The sequence below is a fragment of the Dermatophagoides pteronyssinus genome, unplaced genomic scaffold (assembly GCF_027571235.1).
Source record: "Dermatophagoides pteronyssinus isolate colony J.1.1.1.1 unplaced genomic scaffold, Derpt_VIB-CSIC_2022.12 sq0022, whole genome shotgun sequence".
In the NCBI taxonomy this organism is placed as follows: domain Eukaryota; kingdom Metazoa; phylum Arthropoda; class Arachnida; order Sarcoptiformes; family Pyroglyphidae; genus Dermatophagoides; species Dermatophagoides pteronyssinus.
In genome coordinates, this window is record NW_027461546.1 from 609,295 (window position 1) to 630,616 (window position 21,322).

At 27.6% G+C, this 21,322-nt stretch overlaps 1 protein-coding gene across 1 annotated transcript; it reads right to left on the reverse strand.

Moving 5' to 3' along the window:
- Positions 1-1,308: 1,308 nt before the first annotated feature.
- LOC113794058 (uncharacterized) lies at positions 1,309-19,622 on the reverse strand. The gene is made up of 5 exons (XM_075823013.1): positions 18,954-19,622; positions 11,892-12,602; positions 11,566-11,811; positions 9,960-10,122; positions 1,309-3,115 (listed from the first exon to the last, which is right to left on the reverse strand). The coding sequence occupies exons 2-5, from the start codon at positions 12,347-12,349 to the stop codon at positions 1,364-1,366; spliced, it is 2,619 nt and encodes an 872-aa protein (XP_075679128.1). The 5' UTR covers positions 12,350-12,602; positions 18,954-19,622; the 3' UTR covers positions 1,309-1,363.
- Between the last annotated feature and the right edge of the window lie 1,700 nt (positions 19,623-21,322).

Consider the following 21,322-nt stretch of genomic DNA (forward strand, 5'->3'; position numbering starts at 1 on the left):
AACAACAGCAGAAAAAAAACCGTTCAATTCATATTATAAAGATGATAATGATCAAGATCGTTGATCTTTGTTACTTGGTTGCACTGAATCAAATTCATCATTTTTACAAAAAATTTTTTTATTTGTGCACCTAAAATCAAAGATTCCAGCCCAATAATCGGGATTATTGGCTGACATTTTTAAGTTTTTAAGTTTTTCTTTGTTTTTTGATCTCCATCAAGTTCAATAGCCAGAAGAAGTAGTTATAAATTCCAATGAAAATAAACAAAATAAAAGAAAAGAAGAGCTTGCTTGAAACTTTGTTTTTCAAAGAAATTCTTTTATTGGAAACCAGAAAAATTTTAAATTTTCAAATTTTCAAATTTTTTTCACTTTACAAATTGTCACACTTAAATTTTAAAGTAGAAAATTTTCAAAAAAAAAAAAACAAAACTTTATCATTTATTCATTCATTCATTCAAATCTCATTTGGTTACTTTTTTCCAATGTTTTTTTTCTCCTTATTCAAAGTAATAATGTTCTTAGCCATCAGTAGGTATTGCATAAATGTTTTTACATCCCCTTCCCATTTATTGCCTCCATCCAAAACAACATAAATCTGATTGATTTTCATCAATCAGAACTGAATGAATTTGAATGTTGGATGATTCACTCACCACATGTGTTCAAAACAATAAATAAAAAGAAAAAATTCATTTTTTTCGTTTCAAATATGATGAATTAAGCTGTGAAAAGTGCATTTTTGGTTTCAAAATTTGCATACAACCAGAAAACCAATTGTGAGAGCTGGGGGGAAACAGAAAATCTCTCTATTTCTCGCTTTACTACCAGGAGACAAAACAATGTAATTCTGTTTGCCTGATTCAAAAATAGATTCCGAAAAAACAGAAAAAAAATGGAACAAAAACAAATACATTTTTGAAAGGCATTATTTTTAGCATAATTCAAAAAACACAAAAAACAGAAAAGTAGTGTAACAACAATCATCATCAGCTTTATAAATCGAAATTCTGTTGCCATTTCGATTGGCAAGAATTTCGGTTGTTTCACCCCTTCTTCTTCTTTTTTACATCCCCCAATGATGATAGTGGATGTTTCTCACCCAGGCCACCTTCCTCCCTCTTCCGTTTGGCTATTTTTCCCCCCTCCGGAAAACAATTCCACTTGTTCAACAATCAGAGCAAAAAAAAATGATAATTTTTTTATAATTTTTTTTTATAATTTATAAAACATCTTTATTTTATTTTTGAAATTACAATAATCATATTTTTTTTTAAAAATAGTTATTTATAAGAAAATTAAAATTAAAAACAAAACAAAACAAACTAAAAATCGATAAAATTTTAGCGACAAAAACTTTGATTTATACGGATGTTGTTGTTGTTGTTGATGATGATGATAAATTCGAACTGACACCAGCGCCACCTTTGATGTTAACACCATTATTATTACCATTATTACCATTTAAATCATTAATAACATTGTTGTTGTTGTTGGCCATCGTTGTTGTAATAATTTCATTTTTTTGTTTCAATTTCATTGAATTAATATTTGTTGCAACAACTAATAAATTATTTGCTTTTTTCATTTGTTGTTGTTGTTGTTGTTGTTGTTGACAATCATCATCATTATTATTAATTTTAATCATATTATTATTATTATTTTCCATCGATAATCGATCATTATTATCGATTATATCGATTGTCATCGTATTATTGGAATTTTTTCTTACAATTTTCATTGAAATTGATTCATTTTGATTTTCGATTTGTTCAGGATTTTGTTGTTGTTGTTGTTGTTTTTGCTGTAGTATTCGATCATTATAATCCGATTGTAATGTCCGATTTGATTGTTGTTGTTGTGGTATTATCATTGTTGTTGTTGGCGATCCAATACATGAATGTCTTGTATGATTATGATGATGATGTCTACCAACATTTTCCATTTCAACTGTCCATCTAATACAAAATAATTGTGAAAATGTTTTACGAAATTGTTGTGACATTAAACAATATAAAACAAAATTTACAGCTGAATTTATTAATGCTAACATATCCATTAGATCACCAAAATTACCATAAACATTTTTGAAAAATGATTTTCCCAATATTCCACTTAACAGTGCTAAAATACCGGAAGGAAATTCACATACTAAAAACATTATCAAAACAGCGATTAACATTCTGGTTGTACGTTCAGAATTACCGGATGATGATGATGATGATGATGTATGTAATGTTGGTGGATTCGGTATTGATTGTTGTTGTTGTTGTTGAATATTTGAATTTTGAATCGATGTTGATGATGAATTTCGAAATTTGAGCTTAATATCTTGTTTTTTCAATTGTAATTGATTCGGTTGTATCGATACATACGATGATGTTGATGGTGATGATGATGATGATAATGGTGTTGGTGACGATGACGATGACGATGACGACGAAGACGACGACGATGATGATGATGAACAGGATCTGGTCGTCGTTGTCGATGTTGTTGTTGTTGTTGTAAATTTTCTTATCATTGAATTTGTACAATTACGACAAATTTGGCAAACTTTCCAGAAACTTTTTACTTCTTCTGTTTCATTTTCATTTGAACGATTTGATTTTCGGTGATGATGATGATGGCGATGATTTTTATTGCTTTTGCTGCTGATTGGTTTCGCTAGTTGATCTATTTTAACTAATTTTGGTTGTTTTTGATTATCACTTTTATCATTCTCACTATTTGATTGATGAATATCATCAGTGTTATTTTGATTTGATTGCGATTTGATTGATGCTTCTGCCGTCGCTACTGCTGTTGCGGTTGTCGTTGGTGATGAACGAATTTGATTATTTTGATTCGGAATATTGATCGATATCGTTGGATTGTTGCTATTACCGTTATTATTATGATTGATAATTGATGCAGATGATTTTGATGCAACGGGAAAATTTCCTTTCAATAAACGTTCTTTACGTTTTTTAGCTTCAATCAATATTCTTATCAATGCTAATGTTATACATGTTAATAAACCACATGGTATTAATTTCATAAATACTGAAAATACCCAGAATGTTATTTTTTCCAATAGTTCATGATTTTTTCCTTCCAATTTTACAATATCAACCTGGTTTTTTTTGTTACAAGAAAGAAAAAATTATTAATAAATTTTCAACAGAAAATAACTGAATAAGTGAAAATTTCATTTGAAAACATGCAAAACAAGCAATTAATTTTCGGGCAAAATGGAAACGACAAGGATTATTATCAATTTTTTTTTCATCTGAATTCAAATATTTGATTGGAAAAAGATTCACAAAAATTTCATCACTTTATCAATTTCTGGAATAGAAAATAATTTTAATCAGCAATCTCCATAGAGAAGGTAAGTGCATTTTTTTCCACTTGATAATATTTCCCTGGAAAAAGGTATTAATATTTTTTTTGCATTCAATTCTTTTTGTTCGTCAGATTTTCTCTCTTTCTCTCTATCTCCATCTCTATCTCTCTAGCAGATAATATCGGATGATAAAATTCAAAAGAATTGAAAAGAAACTGTAAAGAAACTGAAAAGAAATCCAATTTGAACACGTTTATTTTTCGATTGAATTTTCTGTTGTTGCTCAATGCAAAAACAGATAATTATGATGTGTGTGAAAAAAACTATTTTTATCTCTATTTCCATAGATCTGGAAGCGAAAATTCCAAAAAAATTCAATTTTTTTTTGTCTTTTTTTCTTATTTCGCTTATTCCTTGTCTATAAAAAACAGAAATGGTAGAAATTCAATGGTAGAAATGTAATAGAAATGTTTTAAATGTTGTGTGTGTGTGTAATAAACATACAGTAAAATTACCACTTGAAAATGATGATGATGTAATAAATCGATTTATGAAACATTATTATAAATGTCTTTTTCGAACACATATATAGAATATCGAAACTGAAACTGGAAAATTTCTTCTTCATCATCATCATCTTGCTAAATAGATTTTTTTTTTCTTTCTGGTTGTTTGTTAATTATGAAATCTCATTCTTCTTTTCATTTTTCAATTTCATCATCATCATTATCTTCATCGTTTATCTAAATAACAATAAGATTAGCATTAAGAATACTGATGAAAATCTTTATTTAGCTTTATAATTGGAAAAAAATAAAGCTAAATATTAAGCCATTTAATGAATGAATGAACGAATGAAGAGAAAAACAAACTATGGTGATTAAGTTGTTCAAGTTGAGAAACTGGAGATTTTTCCTCTCCTGCCAATTTTCTCAACTTTCTGTAGTTTCTCCAGACAATTTTTTATCATTTCATTTCAACATCTTTCGATCAACAACAACAACATTATTCTTTATGGATATGATATGTTTTTTCCATTCATTCATAAAGTATCAAACAAACGAAAGAAAAATTGATTGTTACTGAATTATATCTGAACTGTATCAAGTAAAAGTGCAAAAAAGAGAAGAGAGTGCAAAAGAGAGTGCAATAAAACAAAGCGAAAAAAGCTCGAACAATATTTTCCCAATGATGATGATGTTGATAATGCTGGTGAGAAACAAAAACAAAAAACATCAATCTATCAGTGGAAAATAAAATATATATTTTTTTTTATGAACATAACATTAAGATCGATAGCTAGATAGCTATAGCTAGATGGATAGAATGAATGGATTGTTTCATTTTCATTTTATGTTTCAGTTCATGTTTCCATTTCACAATTCCCATTTGTTATATGCTTATTTATTTCGTTTTTTTTCAAATTCAAACAAACGAAAAAAACAAACAAAAAGCAACAAAAACGAAGACAAAACAACATTAATAAGAATGTCTTTGTTTTTCTATATTTTTTTTTCTTTCCATTTCTACGTTGAATAATATGATGATGATGAATTTGATTTTATCTGTTGATGGTTTCTGAGTGAAAAACAAAAAAAATGAGCATCAAACAATGAATGAATGAATAATCAGGATTTCATCATTGTATAGGCAGGATAGATGGAAATGATAAAAGCAATCGGGTGTGTGTGTGTGCGAGGGGTGTTTGGGGGATTGATTGCACGGTATTTGGGTATTTGAATAAATCAAGAGAAGAAAAAGAGTCTGGGTGGTGAACAGGGAGTGTTTAAAAGGAATCAAGAATCAAATGACAATAAATTTGATCTATTGTGTGCGAAAGATAATCTTTGATTTCGTGTGTGTGTGTGTGTGTGTGTGCAATAATCAAATCAAAAGATCACCAAATCGATCGATCGATCGATCTATCGATTATAATATCCAATTACATAAAGGGAAATGAATTAGAGAGAAAAATGGATTCCACCTTACAAATGACAAAAATAGCCACCAACAAAAGGGGAAAAAAGCGATGAAAAACAAGTGAAAAAAAACTGTTGTTTTTCAAATTTTTTTTTGTGTTTATATTAACTGTGTATGTACAGAATATGTATGTACAGAAAATGTATGAATGTACAGAATGATAATGAAGAGAATTTGAATAATTTTGTTTCTCACTAACTCAATTTCAAGTCAAAATTCCCCTTTCTCTTGTTCATCAAAATGTTTTTCTGTCATTAAGGTTTTTTTGTTTGATTTTTTATTTCGTTCGTTTCGTTTCGTTTCGGTTTGTTTTTTATTTGCATGCATAAATTATCTGTGTGCGTGGGAGCTGTTGGTCTGTTTGTAATGTCCAAAAAAAAAAAAACAAGTTAAAAACAACCAAAATGTCAAAAACAAGAGAATAATTTCCGGAATTTCGGTAAATACGGGAGGATTTTTTCGTTGTTGTTGTTGTTCATCTTCCATCAACAACAACTAGTGATAGACATATGGTTTTTTTGCATATGTGTGTGTGTTTATGAATCTTTCAAGAGAAAAAAAAAGAAGGTTTTGTTGTTGTTGTTGTTGTTTTGTTTATATTCCTAGTGAAAACAACAACAACAACAACAAAAGAATGGATAATTTATGATTGATGTTCAAACATTTCATCGACAAATTATCTAAACAAACAAACAAACGATGACAAACATGCAATTCTCATGATACCCGCACAAATACCCGATTGTTTTTTGGATGTAGAAAAAAATCATAAAAATTTAAGGGCAAATAAAAGGAGAAGAAGAAGAACTGTATCAAAATAATTGGCGATGATAGTGAAAGAATGTAAATTATCATATGACGAATTTTGAATGAGAGAAACAAAAGCAATAAGAATTTAAGAAAAAACAATCAAAAACCTTGTCAGTCAATTAGAAAGAAAGAAGGGAGAGAAAACAAACAAACAAACAAACATATGACTAACATTTGAAGCAAAGAAAACATGTGTTTCGTTAACTTTCAACGAAATTTGTATAAAAAAAATTTTTTACAAATTACAAGCGCATGAAGTGAATTGAATGAAAATTCGCTTCTCCGAATAAAATAATAATGATTTTTCCGAATACCGGAATAATGAAGAATTTTTTTTTTGAAAAAAAATTCCGGGTAAAAAACTATTACCGAAAAACATATGGAAATTAATCATCAAATTTGACAACTTTGAAATTGAAAAAAAAGTTCGGTTCTTGGTAGTTTTTTCCATTGAAATGATTAATGAGAATTATTATTAGTGAAAGCCAGAATAAAAATATTGATCAGATAATGTTTTTCTCAATATTTATTTCATGTTTTTCATCATGTTTTTCATTCAAAAAACATTGAAATTGTAAATATTTAAAACTTTGTTGAAAATGACAAACTTTTTTTTTCTGGAAAGTTTTCTTTCTTTCAAGTTTCCCATCTGTAGTAATAATAATCGATTTTCTTTGAACAAGTTTTTCTTTTCTTTTTTCCACCAGCGATTAATTGATCGATAAGCAATGAAAGTTTTGATCAAAAGAAAAAAAACTTGATAAATAATTGAAATTATCATTTTCATCAATGACACAAAAAAAAGTACAGGTTGATTTTATTTGGAAAAATTTCTTTTGGAAAAATTTTTTTTCCAGATAAAATCAGAAAAAAAGTTTTCAGGTTTTTTCATCCGTAACAACAACAAAATCAAACATTTATTCTTTTTTGCCTCCAAAAGAATCGATGACAAAAGAATTTTGGAAAGATTCTTTTGTCATCGATTCTGTTTTTAAAGAAATTTTTTCTTCAGGTTTTTCTTCGTTAAATTTTCTTTGATGAAAAAAATTTTCCAAAGAAAACAAAAAATTGAATTCATTTTCATTATAGTCATTATAGTTTGCTTTCCCCTCCCCTCAAAAAGCAGCAGCAGCAGAATTTTCCATGAAATTGATTATCAATAAAACACACACACACAGACAAAATGATGTTAATTCAATCAGAAAAAAATGTAAAAAAATTTTTTTCCCCAATAAACATGATTTCTTCTTTTCCCTCGTTGACAATGTATACATAACCGTATATCAAGAAGAAAAAAGAAAACAAGAAACTTTTCAAAAAGAAATTTTCAATCAATCGATACGGTTTATCAGAAAAAAAAGAATTGTTTCGGAAAGTTTTTTCTTTTTCTTTTCTTTGTATTTTGTCTATTTTTAAGCATACAAACACACATAGTTATTGAAAAAAAAATTCAAAATAGCAATTCAAAAATGATCATTCGATGCATTTACGATAGACAACAATGAAAATGAAATGAAATACATCATCAATTGACGAATATCAACATGATGATGATGATTGTTACAATGTAAACAACAACAACAACAACAACAGAAAATTTTCGATACAATAACCGACAATGATGATGATATTGTGTTAATAAAATTTGCTTAAAGGCAAAACATATCATCATATTGGTCGTTATTGTTTGTTTGTTCGCTTGTTGTAGAAGATAAAACAAAAATGGATTTGTAGAAAAATATCCATAGAAAAACGACAAAAGAATCGATTTTTTTCCAAGAAACATTCACATCATGCATGCATGGAAACAACCGTGATAATTGCCTTAATAAAACAAATGGTTATCCTTGATTTCTTCGCGCAAACACACACGCAGAGAGAGAGAGAGAGAGAGAGAGAGAGAGAGAGATAATGAATCTGAAAGAAAGTGAATCTGTTCCTGGTAATATGATTATTGTATCTAGTGAAATTTTATTTTTTGTTTTTTCGGCGTAAAAAACAAAAATTCCAGAAACGAAAAAATTGTACAGACAACGACAACAACAACAACATTATGATCATCATCATTTGTATCTGACAGTATCTGGTATCTGAAAAACCAAAGAGGGAACGAAAAGGAATTTCGGTTGTTGTTGTTGTAGAATCATATGAATGAATGTGTGTAGAATTTTCTGTTGTTGTTGTTGTTCATTCATGGATTATTATCATCGTTGTTTTTAATAGAATCAAATAGAAATTCTATCCTCACTTTTAGCTATATATAATCAGTGAAATTCTGGATTTTTCTGCTGAAAATTCTGGATTTTTTTTTCGCTGATGGCAGGCTAGATTCTACATTTTCATTCATTCATTCAGTATGGAATTATAACAATGTTAAAAACATAAACAACAGAATCTGATGTGATTCAAACAACAACAACAGCAACAGCAATAAGAGAGAAAAGTCAAAGACAATAAAAATATTATTATTATTATTGTACTTTGTAAATCTGTGAATGATTAATAATGATGATGATGATAATTATTATTATGGTTATTATTATGATGATGTTATAATGTTGAATTTTGTTTTTTTTTCGTTTTCTCTGTGTGTCATCATTTGGAATTTGTCCCAAAACAGTCGTTTCAGAAACAACGATGTTGAAACCAATGTTGAAACAAAGAGAAACCCAATGTTTGAAAACATTGAAAACAAATTTCTGAATGACGGTTTCTTCAGTACTACTGTCATCAAAATGGAGACAAATTCTGTAGACGATTCTGTTTTCCCCCTCTTGATGCATACTTCAATTGAATTGTAATAGAATTGTTTTTCTTCTGTTTTTCTGTTTGTCGCAGTAAGACATTCAAAAAATGTCATATTTATTTACAAGGGAAAAAAATTTTGGATCGAAAAAATCGAAAAATCAAAATTCAATAAACCACATAGTCGAACGTGTGTAAAAATTGGATAAAGGGGACAAATGGAGGGAAGAAAATTACAAAATGTAAATATTTGTTTCAAAATTTATTTTCACTTCTTCCCCCCTTGATAATAAAATGAAAATTGAAGCGGAAAAAATTTGATAACAAATGATGTTTACTGTTGTTGTTGTTGTTGTAATTCTTCTCTCCCCTTTGGTCCAGAAGTTTTGAATTTTTTTTCATTCATTCATTCGGCTAACAAATTTTTCAAATGAATTTATTTGGAAACTTTCGTTTCACTTCATCGAATTCAAAACAACAAAAAACCAACAAAAAAAAACCTAATGATTTTTTTTTCTTTCCGAACAAACGTGATTTGAATTTTTCTCCGGTTATTTGTTTCCAATATGAAAGTTTATGTTTTCTCAATCAATCTTTTTTTCATTTGTTTGTTTTGGTCGGTTTCAATATTTTCTTCGAAAAAAAAATTTCAAATGAAAAATGGAAACATTTTTCCGGATTGTAGTTTTTGATTTCTGATTTCTTGATTCTTGATTCCTGATTCCTGTTTTTTTTTCGTTCAAATAGCCAATATGTCTGGTATATTTTTTTCCGGCTTCTCAATTTAGATACATTTTGAAAAATAACAGTGTGTGTGGGTGGAGGGAATGAAACCAAAAACAAAAATGTTACATGCAAAATTGAAGCAAAAAAAAAATTCCGGGAATAATCATCATTGAGAAGAAAAAAAATACAAGAAAATTCCCGATAAAAAAACAATCGATTGTATCGATTATTTGTTTTTCCGTAGGAAAAAATTTCGGAACAAAAAGCAAGAATATTTGATGACAAACAAGCAAAACAAAATCGGAAATCAAAACAAAACAACAACAAAAAGTTTCTATGTAAACAAGAAAGAAAATTTCCAAAAACTTACCGTATAAATTGATATATTTTTATGTTGATTAATTACCGGTATTGGATGTATTGTAAATGTAATAAATACTGGTATACAGAATATTGGTACAATCAGATAAACCAATAATATGTATAAACGGGCACGTCCAATTGTCAATAATGATCTTGTTCGTAATGGTGTTCTGTATTTGGTTTTTCGGTTTTTTCGGGTTTTTTTCGGGTTTTGATTCGGTTTTTTCGGTTATTCAATTAGAAGAAAGAAAAAACAACAGAGAAAAATGATTATTCAATTGGCATCCATATGTTTCAATTTTTTGTTTGGTTTTTCTGGCATTCGATATGGGTCTGTTTGTTTGTTTGTTTTGGTTTGTTTGGTCTGTCTTTGTGGAAGTATGGCCCGCATTTTATCCAATAAAAGTTTTGTGTTTTTCAAATGAAAATGAATGAAAATATCGAGAAACGAAACAAATTTTTGATGCTAACCAATTTTGACAACCCAAAAACAAACAAACAAACAAACTGTTTTTGCTTTTGGTTTTGGTTGTCTGCTTTTTCGCAAAATATTATTATTGCTGTCAGAATACGTTACAAATCGGTTCCGATTTGTAACGTTTGTTTTTTGTAATAAATAAAAATTATATTAATATACCCTTATGTTTTTTTTGTAACTAACTAAACTAACTAACTTAACTTAACTTAACTTAACTTAACCTAAACTAAATGAAAATAACTATCTATCTCTATCTATCTATCTATCTATCTATATTCATTTGGCTAAAGAAGTAGAAAAAGTAAAAGTAGAAGAAGAAAATAAATAACATAAGATTTACAAAATAGAATCAGTATTATCATCTTGTAATGAATGTTGTAGTACTTATAATAAGAAAAATATTAATACTGACACTTGGATTCTTTTTCATTTTACTTCGTTTCGTTTTCTCCTTCCTTCTGTTATCTATTTCTATTATTCATTCTCATATTTCTTCTTTGTAAATTCTTCTTTAAGGACTTTCAATGTCTAGAGATGGTCTTTTTCCTTTCATTCTTTTTTGTTTTGACCAAAAAATCCTGATAAAGTGTTTCAGTGACAGTGATAGTTATAAGGCAGAATTATGAAAAAAAAGGCATCAAGACAATTATGACAGCTAAGCTTTATTTGATCTCTGAATGTGTGTTTGTGTTTGAGTGTTTGCGTTCAAAATTATCTATACAGTGGTACCTCGGTTAACGACGATGATCGGTTCCTGAAAAACCGTCGTTAACCGAAATATTCGTTAACCGAAATACAATGCAATACTTGTTTTTTAATCATCGTTAACCGAAAAAATCGTCGTTAACGGTTTCCTGACCGAAATCGTTAACCGAAAATTTCGTTAACCGAGGTATTCGTTAACCGAGGTACCACTGTATTCAGAAATGAATGGCATTCACTTTGATTTGGATTTTATCTTTTTCTGTTTTGAACTTGACGATTGCTTTTGTGTTGCTGTTTTTGCTGTTTTTGTTACTGTTGTTACACATTGACTATTCAACTTGCAGATAAATAAAGTTATTTTGTTTTTTTGTTTGTAAAAAATTTATTATCAGTTTTTTTTAAAAAAGTTTAATTAAATTTTTCAATTTACCTTACAGTAATAAAACGCCATACAGCTAATAATACTGTTAACCAAATTGAAATTGTATGAAATAAAACAGTATTATGTGCATGAAATAATGTAAATACTGCCCAACCATAATTATACATTTGTTCTTCGGGCACTTCAGTACGTATATAATTATGTATTACATATGGAAGAAATGATGCTATAACCAATAGATCGGATACAGCCATACCGGTTAATATTGTATTGGTTGGTGATTCCATATTTTTTCTAATTTAAAACATCAAACAAATGAAAAGCGATTGATAATGAAAATTATGAGGTTTTACAAACGAGAAAAAATGACAAACCTTGTTAATACAATAATATTAAGTACATTAGCAATAATACCGAAAACACAAACAACTAAACTAAGATAACCATGTATATTTCTATATTCATAATTTAAACGATGAAATATTTCACCATAAAATTCATTACGATCATATTGATTATTTAAAACATTATTTAATTCGTTAATCATTGCTGTTGTTGAAATAGTCGCCGCTGTTGTTGATGTTTGATTCGTTGATAATAAATTCAATAAATTATGATGATGATGATTGCCATCATCAATCATTTGATTTGGTTCATTAATTAAACTATTATAAATAGAAGATATGGTCATATTGGTTTTTTGTATTAATCCGATTGTATTTCCATCATCATTATTAAGATTATCCTTGTAATAATCATCTAATCCATCATTATTATTTTCATATAAAAGAAGAATAATCGATGACGACGAAGACGATGTTTCATTCGTCATTTTTGATGATGATGATAATATTTCCAGGAAATTTCTTTGATTGTTGCTTATTGAATGATTTTTTCTTTTGATTTTTTCTGATTTTTTTTTGATTGATTGATTAATTGAACAAAGGCAATTTGTTACAGATTATTTTCCGGAAATTTTCTTTTACATTCATTGATTCATAGTGGATTTTCTGTTTCCTTTTTTGTTAATTGTCGATGTTGTTCTTGGTGGTGGTGTTTTTCCCGAAAATTTTTGTTTCCCAACGCTAAAATGAATAAAAAGAGAAAACAGAGAAAAGGAAAGAATTAAACTTATTCCAGGAAACAAAAGAATTCAAATTAATATTGTTCGAGTGCAATTGACTTTGAATGTCGAATTGGGTATTTTTTTCCCAAAAGTCTTAATACATCAGATACATCAATATCGAAATGAGAAATCGTCTTGTTTGTGAATTGGCAGTGAGAAAAAAAGAAAATCTAGACAACAAAGACGACGATGAAGAAGAAGAAATTCTCTTATCAATGACAGGGCCAAGAAAGAAACAAAAACAAAACAAACTTGAATTTATCAGCGGAAAAAGATTCTTGACTCGAATTGGAATCGAAGATTTTTTTGTTTTGTTATTTCAAACAACAACAACCTTCGTATAGAAATAGGGGAGAAAGAGAGAAGAAAAATGATGATGCACACAGTGTTAACTTATTATCGATTAAAATGAATGGAAAAGGAATTTTTTCTTTTGTTTTTTCGTTTGCGAATCCATTTTTCTTCGCACCCCTTCCAAAAAAGAAAAACTTAACACAAAATTCCTAAAGTAATTTATAATTTTCTTTTGTTTCGTGTTTAAAAATTGTTACAATTACAATAATTTCCGACCAAAAAAAAATCCGTAAATCATTTTAGTGAATGAAATTCTTGATCATATTATTATCAAGTGAAAAACAAAAAGAAAAGAATATTCTTTTGTTTTTTTTCTTGTCGAAAGAGTTATAGAGATTTTTCAAAAGAAAAAATCCAATAAATTCTTGTAATATCCGTTTGTAATAATTTTTTTTATAACGAAAAAAACAATATAAAAAAATTCTTTTTATCAAATACAAATGTCATCATCATCTGAGATTAGTAGATTATTAGATCCAAGATCAACATCTATATTATAGATTCTATAAGATTATTTATTTGTTATTTGTTGTTTTTGTCATTAATAATGATAATGGACAACTTCTAATATTAAACTTTTCATCTGTTTTCAATTGAAAAAAAAATAATTTATAGATTTTTTTTCTGGGAAAATTGATTTCAAATAAATTTCGTTATATTCTCTCTCTCTCTCTCTCTCTCTTTGTTTGTTTTATCGACTGTATATCGAGATAATTGAAAATCTATATTGATGAAAATCCACATTGTGAAAAACAAAAACAAAAAATCCTAACGGGATAAAATAGAAAAGTTGAATAAAACAATTTGAAAAAAATAGAAGAAATTTGATTCGCTAGATTTTCGGGTAAATCATTTCTCTTCCCAATGAATTGGCTGCCGCAAATTTTTTTGTTTTCATCAGGGTTTTTCTTTTCCATAACCGAATTGTTATTCTGGTTTGAAGATAATAATAATAACGATGGGAAAAAAATAAATAATAATCCTATGATGGATGGATAAATGGAATTGGAATGCATGAATGAATCCGGATCTGGTTGAATGATAAAACTTTTTCTCTTTTATTTTCTGTTGTTTTGTTTTGTTCGTTGTTAAGCTAACCAATCAACCAATCTGTCAATTCTGGTCAATGATTTTTTTCTTTTCTGGTTAGTGTTTTTTTATTTCGATGAAGCGGAAAGTGAGAGAAAAAAATGAATGAAGGAAAATCAAATTTATGGTGAACGGAACAGAATAATGGGGAAAAAAGAAGGAATATATCCCGGAGGAAAATATGATTCCCAATTCAATATTGTGAAATTATATTCTGCTGATTTTTTTTAATTGAAAAAAATTACAATTTTTTTGTTGTAAATTCTCTCACCAGACAAAAAAGATATTAACTCGATTTTCAACCAGAAATAAAATGAAAAAGATTCACAGCCTTTCTATTTTTAGGAAAGGATTCACAATAATCGTAATTCGTGTTCTGATTTGAAGAAAAGGAAAGAAAAAAGCAAGAATTTATTATCGAGTTTTCCTAAAGTTGTCATCATTCATTTGAATACATTGAAAAATGAGGGATTTCTTTTTTTTGGGGGGAATCATATTGATGACAATGAGAATTAATCAAGAAAAAAAAGTGACAAAATAGTAAAAAAATCATTACAAACGACGTCAACAAGTCAAGTTTTTTTTTATATAGGGCTATAAAGTAAACATTTTGCAGAGGAGATACCACAGACATTAGAAAGTTTACGGGAAAAGCAAGATTTTTTTCCCTTCAAGTTTTTTCTTCCATTTTCGATTGCATATGTTACAAATAAAAATAAAGAAAAACATTTTGCCTGATGCTAAATGATTGGCGATAATCATAATGATGATGATGATTTGCCATCAATGTTGATATAGGTTTTTTTTTGGTTGAAAAACCATTACATCGATCATGATCATCGTTTTTTCAGCAGACATTTACAATCAACTAACTAACTAACTAACTAGCTGACAAAAAGAGAAACGTTTATAGCTTTTTATTTATAATCAAAAAAAACTGTATTAACAACGGCTATATACACCCAGACACATAACTTATATAATAAGCTATTTAGACAATCATCATTACCAGGCATCGACAACAGAAACAATTTGGTAACAATTCTGGCAATATGACTATAATTTTTTTTTTGATTGTAAATAAGACAAGCAGCGGCGGCAAGAATTTTTCTTTTCTCTGAAATTACAATTGACAACGACTTTCTTCTTTTTTTTCTCATTGAATGATGAACAAAGAAGAAAAAAAACCGGATACATTTCTATTGAAACATGAAAACTATTGATGCCAACAACGACAACGGCAAAAAACGTATGTTAAAAATTATCATTATCATTATAATAATAATCATTATTTGTTAACTAAAAGAGGGGTAAAAAAATATAATAATAATGATGATGATAATAATAATCATTATGTTGTTGTTGTTTGTAAAATTATTATTATAATAATTATATTTATAACAGATAATTTAACTTGATAATTGGATCAATCGAATAATGTTATTATCATTCTGCTATTTTTCTGTTATTTTCTGTTTTTTTTCTGCTTTATTTTTGATCTTCAAAGCGAGAACAAGACATACGAAGCCGAACAACAAAAGCAGAAAAAGAACAACAGAAAACTTTGGAGAAAAACATCCCAAATAGAAATGATATCGAATCATTTTCCACAAGAAAATTGAGATGTTCCAAAAAGAAGAAGAAAAAAAACGCTAAATTAATATTTTAAATTGGTTGTTTTGTTTCCAATATAATTTTTTGGGCTATATCAAATTGATGATGAAAACAAAAATGCAATGCAGTGAAGCCAACATTACAGTGTGTGTTGTTGTGTTACTTTGCTGTTGTTAGTGTTAAGTGCTTGTTTATGGTTTCACACATATATACTTAAGCTCTGTGAAAAATAATGATGATAATTTAGTGGTGGAAATTTTTTTTCTTCATTTTAAAATGAAATTAACACTTTGATGATGATGATGATTATGGTGAGTAATAATAAAGCCAATTTTAAATGTTTATATAAAATGACTATTTTATTTAAATTTAATTTACAAATTTTTACAAAAAATTTAGTAAAAAGAAAAAATTATAAATAAATAAATCATTCATTTCAGGACTTGATCATCATTAGTCATAATTATTTTTTGAATGATGTTTATTTTCACGCAAACAAGCAAGCAAATTCTGTCATCCTATATTCTGGGTTATCATTTTTCAATGGTAAGAAACGCTTGGATAGGTTTTGCTTTTTTCATCTGGAATAACATCCTGAAATACAATAGGTTAAATGTTGCTTGTTGATGATAAAATATCAAGAAACAAAGCAAAACAATTTGACTAATGATGATACATTTGTTTGAAGAAACAAAAACAAAAGCAAATGAAAAATGATTGATATTTTTCTCTCTCTTCTTCCATTATTACAATATTCACAGGATTTTCGATGAAATTTGAAGGAAAAAAATTTTTCCAGTTTTTGGTTCAATGTTTACATTGTATATGCATATATAAACGCAGAAAAAATATTTTCTACATTTTTCAAAAGCAAATTTTGAAGAAAAAAAAATAAATATCCTCACTTGAACGAAAAAAAGCACAGGAAATTGTTGTTGAATTTTTTTTTCATTTTTTCCATGGGAAAAAATCCTGTTTTTATTCAGTTTTTATTCGTGATTATAGAAGTGTGTAAAATTGAAATTTATTTTTCATTCGTTTTTCATTTCACTCGTTTCACCCATTTCATTTCATCCATCCATTTCATTTCCCATAGCTATTTCATTATTCATTTTGATGATGATGGTAGTAATGTCCGGACTTTGATAATAATGGTCGTCGTCATAATAATGATCCAGATGATGATGATAGTCTTTTGGTTGGTTCAAATGGTCAAGATTCCTATGGGGCTAGTAGTAGTTTTTTCGGTTTCATTCATTCTTTCAATTCTTGCTCATTTCAACAACACTTTTCTTATGTGAAAAAAAAAACGCAAATTATTTTCAAAAAAATGGCCATTAAATTGTGTGCGAGAAAATTTTGTGTTTATTTTACCACAAATTCTTCTTTTTGTTGTTGTAAGGATTTTCTTTCTCCTTTTTTCAATATTCATATCCTTTTTTTTATGAATAAGGTTTATTTCTCACGAAATGCTTTTTTTCCTGTACTAAAATGCTTTTTTCTTTCTCTTCCTATTTACACACAATAAATGTTTACCATTTTTAATAATGATAATAAAAAAAACGGAAATTTTTCGTCTGTAAAACGGATTAAAAAAATATTTTCAAAGAAAGCAAAATGAGAAAATAAAAAAACCTTTAATATTCCTCCCTAAAGAGTGCTAAATGATTATTTTAAAAAAATTTCAATGAAAATTCAATATACAAAAAAGGCAAACTGAATGGAAATTTTTCAAACTGAAATTAAAACTTGAATGTTTTTTCAAGTAAAAACAAAAAACAAAAAGAAACCTACACACGATGCAATCAAACACCAGAAACCGGAGAAAAAAAAACTGGAAATAAAATATCCAAACAAAATTTTTCAAATCTACTGAATCTGGTGGACAAACCATTTTTTTGGAAGAAGGAAGGTTTTCATTTTGTTGTGGGTATTCGTATTTCAAAATTGAAAAAAACCCTTTTTTCGAAATTGTTATTGATTAAATTGAAACTTTGGTAAAGAAAAACTTGAAAGTCTTTATTAAATTAGTTTAATTTTTGAAAAAATCATTGAACAACAAGAAAAGCGAATCGACCATTTAATGATAATTACTGAATTGGAAAAATCAGAGAATCCGATTTATTCAATATATTCAATATTCAACAACAACAAAAACATCAAAACCTTTTTTAATGTTTATCAAAGTTTTTGTTTTTTGAATTGCTGCCCCCGAATGAATGAATGAAAAAAACTTTTATTTGGCCTTTTTCGATGATAATTTCGGATTTTTTTTTCAATCCAAAAACAACAACAACGATAACAACAACAAATAGTAATTTCTTTTCATTAACTTTTTTTTTAATAAAACCAAATTGCTCAATCAAGGGAAAAAACCCATTTCTAATACTTGAAAAAAAATCATTAGTTTTTTTTCCAATTCAATAATCGAAAGGGTTATGAAAACTTTTTTCTGGTTTGTTTGGTTTGGTTTGGTTTTGGCTGGTTTTGGTTAAACGTACAAAACCTGAAGCAGAGAATGAAATTATCTTTGAACAAAGGGGGAGGGAGAAAAAAATTGATTGCATTCAATTTCAATTTATAAAAAAGTACAAAATTCAAATTTTTTTAAAAAAAACTTTAAAAAAACCCAAAATACAAAATTTGTTCCATTTGTAATAATGATTATTAACAGGGAAAAAAATGGAAAAAATTATTTGTTCAAATCGAATCAAGCTGCAAATAATTAATTCAAAGAATTTTTTCATACCCTGAACACACACATGATGTAAATGTCATTGAATATCATTAACAGCAGCAGAGAAACTAAATAAATGTGTGGAAAGAAAGAAAGAAAGAAAAAGGAATTTGTGTTGAAAGCGAGGAAATGATCGATTTTCGCTTCTTGCTTCTTGATTCTTTGGTTGTTTTGAAAACTAGAGAATTATTCATAAATTCTTTCAACTACATCATTACGATGTGATAGTGTGAAAGAAAACTTAAAGGAAACAAGATTGAGAAAGGCAGAATGAGAGAAAATTTAGCTGTAATTATTATGCAAAAAAGAAAAAAACATTTCCCAAAACATTCGTTTAGATCATCATCATCATCAACATGATCATTATAATTATAATTGAAATGTTTTTTAAGGAACAAAAAAAACAACAACTTAAACTTGAAAGTAAAAATAATAATCACTTTTTACAGAGAAAAGATCATGATGTCAATGATGTGTAAAATGGGAAAACATTTGGATTTTTTTTTCGAAACAAACCTTTAGTTTTTTTTAGATGAACATTTGGTACGATTTGGTGAAATGTCAATAATATCGATTATTGATCGATAAATATTATATTTTAATTAATAATTGATTGATTGATTTGATTCGATTCTGATCGTATGATTTTCGAAACAAACAAAAGAAAAGAAAGAAAGAAAGAAAGAAAGTTATGTTTAATTGATTCAATTTTGAGCAAAAAAACCACTTGAAACATTGTCACCAAAAAAGAAAATTAGGTAATGAAAATATGATGAAACACACAAGAAAAAAAATTGATTGATTGATTCGATTTGATTATATTGTTGCAAAGAAAAAGTAATAAGGAAATGATTTTGATCTAGAGTTTTTGATCTGAAGTTTTGAGTGTTTCTTTTTTCCATTCGATGATTGAACATTTGACCTTTTCAATCAATCAATCAGATCAAACCAGCAAACAAATTCAAATGACAATAACAACAACAACAACAGAGTAAACAAAAGTAAAAATTCTTGAACAAAAATATATCAATGGATATCACGAATTTCAAAAAACAACAAAATATCAATTAAGGTTGATAATTTTTTTCTTATTTAAAAACAACAAAACAAATCACGCAACAAGCAACCGAAGAAAAAGATTCTATTTCATTTCCAGTCTGATCTGTTTCGTTTTGTAACCAAATACCAACTGGTTATGGAATATATTTCATTTTTTTCTCTTCCTTCAACTTCTTCGTCGTTCAATTTTTATGTATATCGCTTTTCATTGATTTGATTCTTGTCCTCAGTGTGTTTGCGCTCAGTGTTTTCTATGCTGTTTATTCGGTACTGGTTTTACCGAAATGCGCAAAAACGAAAAACAAGAATTTTTCTCTCAATTCGAATCCGGCGCCTGAATTTTTAGAGAATTCTTTCCAGAAGAATTTTCTCTCTGTTTGTTTTTGGTACTGATTTTTTTTACTGGAAAATCTTGCGCATCTGGAATTTGAAAAAAACGACCGAAAAAAACAAAAGAAATGTTTACCGTATGAAACTGAATGAATATGCAAAAAACACAAAACACAGAAAAAATGAATCTGATGCGATTTGACACATTTTGCTTGTGTGTTTGTTCGGATACAAGAATATTCATTTTGTAACATTTCTGCTGATTGTTAATTTTTTTCCCCCTATCCACACTTGTTTATTGGCTGGTTGGTTGGTTGAATGTTTGCTTATTATTCAGGTTTATTATTATTATTATTATTATTATTGGCGTTCTATTTTTATATCGCGCACATTGACAATGTTTGAACAAAAACAAAGTAGAAAACAAACCGAAAATAAAATCTATGAAAATAAATTAAAATCCTGAATGAATGAAATGAATGAAATCCGATCTATGAAAACGATGAAAGAATTTTTGGTTGTACCGAACAAGCAATCAAAGAAGAAGAATGAGAATTTTGCCCTTTTTTTCGTTTTTTCATCAATCGTAAAGGTCAAAAGAGAAGAGAAAAAACTACTTGATCAAAAAGTTTTGATATTGATTCCATTATCATCATCGTTCAATGTTTCTCATAATCATCATTATCATTATCGTTAATTGTTGTTGTTGTTGTTATTGGCCAAACAACAACAACAACAACAATTAATTAATCTTCAATATTATTATTGATGATGAAGAAATTATTAATGAAAAACCATATCGATCCGAATAATAATTAAAACTGTTTAATGATAATGATAATTATCAATAAGAAGAAAAAAAATTTTGATTTGTTTTGATTTGTTTTTCTTGTTTTTGTTTGTTTGTTTGTTTGTTTGTTTTGTTTTCACATTTTCGTTTCCAAAATTAAAATGGATGTGTATTGTTTTTTCATTTGTTTTTCTTCTTCTTCCTTTCTTCACACACACTACTGATATAGATTGAAATTGATTGAATGAATGAATGAATGACGGAAATTTGAAATGACCGGCATTGTGCGACAACGAAAACAGCGGAAAACAAAACGAAAAAAACAACAAAAAACAAAAAAAAAAAAAAAACGGCGAAAAACAACTGACAAATTTGAAAAGGAAATTAAAAAAAAAATTCGGGGACAAGAATTTGCTGGTTTTTTTCGTTGATTCAAATATTACAATTTTTTTTTTGATAATAATTGAAAAACAAATCAAGGAAAACATCAGGGATTTGAAATGAAATTGAAAATTTCAATTTTTCATTGAATTTATCGATTCAAATCAATCAAATCAATCGATCGATTATTATTGATCAATAAATTAGATTCAAAATATGACGCTTATAATCAATCAAAAATGTAATTTCTCTTTCTGATGATTTCATTTTTAATTGGAAAAATTCTGTTAGTTTTTTGTTTGGTTCCCACGAATAAGAAATTTCT